The sequence below is a fragment of the Glycine max genome, chromosome 12 (assembly GCF_000004515.6).
Source record: "Glycine max cultivar Williams 82 chromosome 12, Glycine_max_v4.0, whole genome shotgun sequence".
NCBI lineage: Eukaryota > Viridiplantae > Streptophyta > Magnoliopsida > Fabales > Fabaceae > Glycine > Glycine max.
The window spans coordinates 21759853-21768831 of NC_038248.2; the positions used below are offsets into that span (position 1 = coordinate 21759853).

The 8979-nt window shown below is 37.8% G+C and overlaps 1 protein-coding gene across 1 annotated transcript; it reads right to left on the bottom strand.

The window, feature by feature from the left end:
• Nucleotides 1–1006: 1006 nt before the first annotated feature.
• LOC100816468 (calcium homeostasis endoplasmic reticulum protein) lies at nt 1007–5233 on the bottom strand. The gene is made up of 4 exons (XM_006592532.3): nt 5136–5233; nt 3562–4655; nt 2627–2904; nt 1007–2179 (listed from the first exon to the last, which is right to left on the bottom strand). Exons 2-4 carry the CDS (start codon nt 4608–4610, stop codon nt 1395–1397), a joined length of 2112 nt encoding a protein of 703 aa, XP_006592595.1. The 5' UTR covers nt 4611–4655; nt 5136–5233; the 3' UTR covers nt 1007–1394.
• Nucleotides 5234–8979: the final 3746 nt, after the last annotated feature.

Here is an 8979-nt window from a genome sequence, read left to right on the forward strand (position 1 = left end):
AAATTTTAAAAACCAAAAAAACTGGTCATTTTCCATATTATTCACAGAACCACAATGCATATCAGTTGTGAAGAAGGAACTACTACCTACCATCCCAAATTCCTCAGCATCCCAACTGCAGAGAATTATAGTCCTGCTTGGCTTCCACCCCGAGCCCAATAGAGCAGAAAATCAACGAGCAACATCAAGTAGTGCAGCTGTTCCAATGCTAGGATCAACAGCACCATTCGTCCATGCATCTCTATGGTTCCCAAGAAGAACATATCAATCAGGTTCTTTCGACCCCTTTATGACAGCTAAAACATTTTGAATTGTGGCCATCTTTTCACCCTAAAAAATAGAAACCAAAAGCCAACAGAAACATACACACAAAACAATATCAAGCTTCAGCTTAAGTGTTCCCATTCCTCCTTTTCAACTCCCCACCTCATTTCTATCAAATCATGTGCCATCTTACTGAGGTGTTATCTTATCCACTAACGGAATGGAGCTGAGTCGAGTGGCTGGCAGAATTATGGCATTTTTAGGTGTGATCTATTAATCCTTTGCCATTAGTCCTTGATATGATGAACATGTACGATACTGAAACAGTTTCAGAAAAAGACTCGATGGCATTGTGCGAGGCAAAGCTAGGTACATAAGATTCAGTAAAGATTACTGCAAGTGACATGCTTTTCAATGTGTCCCAGCTGAGTGGCTGACCTTCACAGCCGAACACACAGGACAAAACAAAAACAACATGGAGGCTATAAACGTTAAAGAATTTTCTATTGCTGTTAACTTGTCAGTTTCGAGTCAAGTTGAGTGATTTTGCTCATCTGCATCAGCTTAAACAGTTTCTTAGCCCATGTTGAGTATGTTAGCCAACAACACCAAATCATGCAGCTCAATTCACAAGTTTATCTGCTTGATCATGTTCACTTTAAATTGTAAGTCAATTAAGGTTCTGTGGAACTGAAAAAAAAAAAAAAAAAAAGAGCATGACTCATTCAAGCACACTGAATCATACAATTAAACAAAATCCATTAAAACTTAAAAAAAAGGCTAAAATGAATAAAGGATAACGAGTTACAAGGACTAAAAGACCCTATTAAACCATATACCAAAATCAAACTTGAGCGAAGGGAATATAGAGGAAAATGGGATTATCATTCATTTTCTATCCCATTACCATGTGTGACTTAAAGTTTATGGAATATTCAGTTTTGGTCAAGGAATGATACATCCAATCCATGAATTCAGCTGAAAAAGCACATTTGACCATTGGCAAATAACAAACAAAAGTGTCAGCTCAACTACAGCCATTCAAAAAAACATTAATAAAGACAAAGCTAACTGAGCTAGTCTAACATCCTGGAATCTGAAATGTTGGATGAAAAGGTAATTAGAGGCTTTCATCTTGTGGCGGCTCTAGCACTCATTGATGAATGGTAATTGGTGCTTCTGTGCTTCCTGTAAGATGTATATACATCATCATACTGACTCACCTCATTGGGATTAGCTGTGGCCCCAAGCCCCAATCTTCCCGAGCCACTGGATCCTGGTTTCCGTTCTACACTTCCATCAGCATAGGTTCCCGTCTCTGGATCAACCTGCAAGGTTGGGGGTGGAGGTATACAAGCACCTCCCTTTCGTATTGGAGGCTCCCTCTCATATTCTCTATCATATTCATCATCTTCATCTCTTGAATCGGAATTCATAGGGCCCTCAGAAGGATTTACCTCTCCAATTTCTTTAAAAAATTTTGACACTCTTTGAAGAATTTCTGATGGCGGTACAGTCGATGGTGGTATTATAGTTGGAATATCCAAAGGGCTCAAAGGAGAATATGGGACTCCGCTACCAATCTGCATCTTTCTAACCATTCCAGGAATGAGGCCAGGTGGGAATAATGGATATGGTGGCAACTGTTCAGGGGTGTCAGATGAAGGAAGGGGCAATAAATGAGCACCAGGAGCTTGGTTAGCTGGTTGAACAGAAGATGGTATAGCCATGGACCCAGGAAAGGCACCAGGAGAAGCAGAACTTGGAAGAAACTGCTGAGCTACTAGGGGAATTGATAGTGACTGTGCTGAAGCTGCAAGTTTATCAGGACGATCTTGATCCAAGGAACTTAAACCAGCGCCTAACCTATCAGTTTGCCACTGCTGGGCAACATAGTTAGGTGTCTGCAGTATTCCTGCAACAGGGAAGGGAGAAGAAATTATAAATAATTTACTAAATCACATAATATAGACCTGAATTGCAAACTTCAGTTTTTTTTTTTTTTGTAAACTTCAGAGTAATAATTTCAAGAAAACAAAACTAAGTTGTTTCAAGTTCAGTGGTGACCGGTGTGGATGACTATGAAATCAGAAATTAATGCCTAGTCATTTATTACAAAACTTCATGAAAAAAACATGCAAGAAAACACCAAATTAGCTTACAGTGTTCTAATGGATAAATTTACAACAGATGACACCACAAAATTACTTGAGTCAACCCCTTCCCTCTCCTTAAAGAAAGAAAAAAGAACTTGAGTATTCCTTAAAGCAAGATGGACATTATCCAGCTATCATGAGAGAAGAAATTGACTGACAGACTTTATCAAGCCATAAAACATTCTGGCTAAAAAAGAGAAGCTTACCTGAACCTGACTCTGCTGAAGCAGAAGATAAATCCTTTGAAACCCCGGGAAAAGGAGTTGATTGTGGCCCACCAATCATCTCACCCTTCAGTAAAGATATAGTCTCTTGATCGTATACCTTTTTAGAAGACCAGAATTCCACCATTTGCTGCATTCTTTTCCTGTATTCCTCATTGCTTTGTGGATTATGATAAATTCTTGCAAGCATGGAGCCTAAAACAGGTTTAAAGGCAAGAGCTTCATTGTCAAGGTCACTATTGCTTGTCCTTCGATTTAAGCTGTGATGTAGTGATACAAAAGTCAAAGATAATGAAAAGCAGAATCATCCACTCTAGCATCAATGTCAAGAAAATTATCAAACCAGGACCAAAATAACCAAGAGGGCAAAGATCTTGCAAAAAAGTACAACAAAAGGAAAAATATGCTCTATTTTTATATAATTATAGTACAACCATAGGGCCAGAAACAGTTAACAGTTAATAAAACTCCCAAATAAAATCCAGCCTGCACCTTCCGTGAAAAGTGCTTTGATAATTGATAGGATGACTATGTATTGCTTTGCTATTTTCATGAGATTTCAGAATAATTTCCAAGAGATTTGGGAAGAAAATAGAAGGTTTTAGGGGGAAAATGAAATACATGAGAAGGGGTAGTGTTTGGTAACTGTGGTAAGTCCTATAAAACATGATTTTTATTGCATTCCTAGAGCCGTGAAAATAATCCCCCAATCAGGCAAAAACTGCAAATGGAGAAAAACCTACACTAATAACCAAGCTTATTTGGACATGACAACAGGGAGGGAAAATACAGTGTATGCGTGATCCATACTTTGCAAATTAATCAAAGAATGTTTCTGAAATTTGGGAGGGGGGGGGGGGGGGTTGGGGGGGGTTGAAGAAAACCAAGCTCAACGCTGAAATAATATCGTATGATACCTGTCAAAAAGTATGTCATTGGCGAGGTATATTATGTGTAACTGTCTCTCAACTTCATCCAATGCAAAGACTCTATCTCTAAGAGCCTCTGCTAGGGCTGGTGCAAATGGAGATCTCTGCATGAACCAAAGTTTTGCACCTTTGATGGATTCTTTTGTACCATTCAGATTGTTAAGGACATTACTGAGCTCCATTGCAACATCAGATGGAAGTGGCCCAGAGATCCCTTTGAAAGACTTGGATGACGGATCATACTCAGGCCGACCAGGAAGTCCAAAAGACTGAGGATGTTGATGGTGGTGTTGTTGATCATAGAACTGTTGGAAAGGAGGTGGACCTAGCATCGAAGGTGAAGAACCAATTCCTGCAGGGTTCATCGGAGAAACATTTACAGGAGACAGATTCATCATTGGATTTGGAGGAAGCATCATGGGCATGGAAGATGATGGAAAAGACGGGTTGAATGGACCACCCGGGGGACGAGTTGATAACCAAAGCTTATAACGGTAGTAACCATGACCTTCCCCACCAAAGAGGAAGCTATAGGAAGGATTATCCCGTTGTTTTTCACATATCATAGCTTCAAAGTCAGGGCCATTTTTCACTGCATACTCAACAAGCTTGTCAATTCTCTTGTGCAGCTCGGGATCAGAAGGGGGAGCAACCGGGGGCGGAGCAGGAGCAGAATCATAAAACGGAGATGGAACAAGAGGAGGAGGATAATGCGAAGGGTATGCAGGTGGTCCTTGGTGCTGCTGCTGCTGCTGCTGAAGTAGAAGATGAGGCGGGGGAGGGGCATGAGGGTGTAATTGTGGAAGTGGCTGTTGCTGCTGCTGCAGGGCAGGATGATAAGGGAATTGTTGCATAGGGGGGTGTGCAGGACCAGGACCTGGGGGGATAAAAGGAGAACCGTGCATTGACGAAGGAAACTGCTGATGCTGGGGATGAAATCCAAACTGCTGCTGTTGTTGCATATTAGCAGCTTGTCGTTGTTGCTGAGCATATGCCATAGCAGATGCAGTTGCATAATCATGACCCTGGCGCTCCATAACCTCAACAGCACTTCAGAAGTAGTATTATCTTAATTAATGTACCTACAACCAAAGAAAATTTTAAAATCCCTTCAATTTTGTTATATATATATAGTTGGTTGCCATTGATCCATAACCTGACATATTCGTAATAACTGAACCCAAAAATACTGCAACAGTAGACAAATTTCTAAACAAACATTTCTAGAAAACAGAATTGGCTCGATGGAATTCCTCTTAAAAAGTTCAGTTGAAGTTTGTTCATAGCATTGAGGCAAGGTAATGCAATAAAAATTAATAAGAAAATAAAAAATTATTATAATCATAAAAATGCGACCCAAATCAAGAACAAAAGATCAACACATACACCACAAATTCCGCCATGAAATCATAAATATCCAAACTCGAATTAAAAGAAAACAAGTATTGACGAAATTTCAAATGACGAAACCAAACAGAAAACAGTGAAGCGGGAACAATAATTAATCAGATATAGAGAAGAAGGATCAGCGGTGGATAGAAAACAAAAGGGTGAAATCGCACCTGATGTAAGAGACGAACGAAGAAAGCACACGCTGCTGGGGTTTTGGGATGCTTGCTTACACTTCAACGAGACCAGCGTGAAAAATTTAGCCCCACCCGAGATTTACATATGGCTTATAATTCGAAATTACGTTTTTACCCCTTATGCATTTTTTGTGATTATAGATATAAGGATATTTGGATATTTTGTTCAAACTTATTTGTTAAATAAATGTTTATTTTAATTGAATAATTATTTTTTTTATTCTGTTTTTAAAGTATTTTTAATTAAAATAAATATGTTTAGTTTAAGAATCAAATCCTATTAATTTATCTGCTTATTAAAAATGTATTTTTTTTTGTTAAAAGTGTTTATTTAAAAATTATTTTTTAATTAAATTGATCTTTAAAAATTTAAATTTTTATAAAGATGAGTCAAGAAGAAGTTCACCACCATAGGAAGTCAAAGATAAGAGCTTGAAGGTAAGAGAGAAGATGAGTGAAGGGAGAAGGAGAAAAGGAGCATGAAATTTTGTGCCTCAAAAGATATTTGAACTTTAAAGTGTAATTCTCAAATGATCAAAGTTGAAAAAATGCACACACATGGTCTCTATTTATAGTCTAAGTGTCACAAAATTCGAGGGAAATTTAAATTTCTATTCAAATTTTACTTGAATTTGAAATTGAATTTATGGAGCCAAAATTTTACTAATTGTGATTAATGAATTTTAGATGGTTCAGCCCACTAATCCAAGATAAGTTCAAGATTCTCCACTAAGTATGCTTAGGTGTCATGAGGCATGTAAAGCATGAAGGACATGCACAAAGTGACTATATGATGTGACAATGGGGTGTAACAAGCAAATGTTCACCTCTCCCTTTAAAATTTAATTGGATTGGGCTTCTCCCAATTCAATTAAATTTATTTCCTATTGATCACCATTTAAAAAATTAAGGAAAGTAATGCAATAAAACGTACCTTTTTTTATATTCTCATGTTGATTACTCATACCAAAAAGTATGACAAACCTAAGGTGTCCCATATGAGCACCTAGGTTTGTATTGAAACAAAAAATAATAACAAACCTACCTAATGAATCTCTATGTACACAAATCATGAAGATGTTGAGTGCATGAGTGATTTTACAAAAGAGGGTTACACAAATTCATCATACCACCTATTTTAGGGATTTGGTGCCTAGTAATATCTATTTTGGGCACCAACAAAAAACAAGGATTTAAGCTCTTACGAACCAAACTCTCATCCAACAACTCCTTTAATTGAGGAATAACCTCAAGCCCAAGAGGTGTGGCAATGCTAACAAGTGTCTTTTGACAAAGGAGAAAATGTAGAGGTTGTCTAAGAGGGGAAATTTCTTTAATGTTTGTCTTTATTGCAAAATGATTTTCCTTCTTAGCTAACCTCTTGGAGGAGACACTTACCTCCTTACACTCCTCCTTAACCATTAATGGTTGTCCTTCTTCTTGGGGGTCGATTTCTTCACTAGATTCTTCCCCTTTTGCTTCATCACTTTCACTAAAGGAAGGTGAAGTAGTAGCCTCATCTTGGCTACTATAAATGTCTTGGCCCCTCATAATCATGGTTTTCTTGGTGGGGCATTAAGAAGTAATGTGTCATCTTCCAAGACATTTAAAGCATTTTATAAAGCTAGTCTTCTCTTGCATACTAGCCTTGAGGGGTTGCTTTTCTATTATCTTCCCCTTATCATCTTTGGGCTTAGAAGGTGGTGCCCCTAAGATTCCTAAACCTTGGTCTTTCTATAGATAAGAGTGAGAGCCATAAGATTTTGAAGTAGACTTTCTTTTAAGTTGTTGCTCTACCCTTATTTCCCAATCTAAGTAAGCCTCTACATTGTCCTTCCCATGGATGTATGGGAGGTTAATGTTAGCCTCTTGAGGCTTTCTTTCCTTTTCTCTCCTTTGGGAGTGAGGTCTAAGATGTGACCTATGCCTTCCTTCATGATAGTCACAAAGTTCTTCACTTAGGCTCTTACAAGAATCATGACTACTATAGGTGGCATGTTTTTCTTTCCTTAACTCTTTTAGTATTTTCCTTCTTTCTTCTTCTCTTATTTGTTCCCTCTTATCTTGATTTATTTCTACCCTCTCTTTTCCTTTTTCTTTTCTTTCTAGTTTTTCTTTCCATAACTTGAGGGAACTCAACACATCTAAGATTCTAGATAGATGGTCCTTATGACTAGTACCCTCACCATTAACACTAGATGAATGATGACTCATGTTGGTTTCTAAGTTGTGGTTCTTTCTTGTTGGGGGTTTGTAAAAGGTAAAAGCTAGGGTTCAAAAGAACTCAAGATAAGCATGATAAGCCAAAAGAAAGTATCATGCAATAACAAGATAAACTAGGCGTGACTAGTAAAGAAAATAAGCTATGAAAGTAAGCAAGAAATTAAAGTGAAAGAAATGTAAACTAGGCGGTTCCTAAGAGTGTTTGGATGACCTCATTTACGGTTCCCAACAAACCACTCACTATCCTAAGAAAAAATTGCCTAAAATTATTACACACAAATGGAAACTCACAAACAAGGAAACAAAGAGACAATCAATAACCAAAGACCAAAAAAATGAAATGAAAGCTAAACCAATAGAGTTTTATCAAGACAAATTTTCAAGGATTATTCAACAATTAAAGCAATGACCAGCACATAAAAGCAAGGTAGGACTCAAAGAGAAACCTAGAATGGCTCTAGAGTAGAGTAAAAAAACTAAAAAAAAGACTCAACAAACTGTTAGTCGTCATTTACGACTAACTTTTGTATTGAATAGTTATATGAAATTAGCATCTTTCCCTCAATTTATGGTTCTTTTTGTAGGATTCGTACATATTTTTGTGTTTAGTTTGATTTTGCTCAGCTGATACTCTTATTTTTATGAATTAATGTGAATCAATTTTAGTTTCAGGCCAAATGAAGAGAAGGTCTAGCAGCTGGTGTCTCGCTAAACGAGGCATATGCGCTTAGCGAGTGACATCCGCTAAGCAAGGCACTCAGCCCGCTTAGCGTGTTGGGAAACCCTAGAAGAGGATCTGTGTCAGATGCCCACGCTCAGTGCACCGCCAGCTCGCTTAGTGAGTCATTTGTTCCTTATCGCGCTTAGCGCGCCCAGCTCGCTAAGCCAAAATTCACTTACTTGCGCTTAGCGAGCAAATCGCGCTAAGCGAGCCTTCAGAATCTGAAACGTGGAAGCCTTTAAAACACTGAAGTTGGTGTAAAAATTAAAAAGAGGACACCAGAGGAAATGAAGAGACACACCCAGAGAGATGAAAAACAGAAAAAAGCTCCAGCCTTCAAGAGAGTTTAGGTTTTAGGAGTGATTTTAGGGTTCTAGGGGTGGAGGAGACATCCTCATCCATTTGTAACCTTAGTTTTTCTTCAAAAATCTATCATTTGTGCTGAAAGTTATTAACTTGCAATGGAAGGCTAAACCTCTTGTTGGGGATTTCTGCTGAACATTTGATGTAATATTCTCTCACTATCTATTTAAAGTTGTTTTTATGTGTTTGTTGCTTCTATCTACACTTATTTCTTGCATGCTTGTGGCTTGATCACTCATTTGTATGTAAAGTTAGGATTTTAGTACTGGGAAGTGCTTTAAAACCTTAGAATTTGATAAAGCAGACTAGAGAACTGTATGTCTAGGAACGGAGTGTAGTGATTTAGTTTATATTATGTTGTAATCTTAATGCAACTCGTTTAAACTAAGTTTGTTGAGGGATCAAGGACGAAGTTTAAATAGAGTTAGGCCCATTCACTCAAGGGATATTGGTTTGGGTAGTTTCTTCAGCATAAGAACACTAGAACAACGTTAAATAGAGAAAATACTTAGT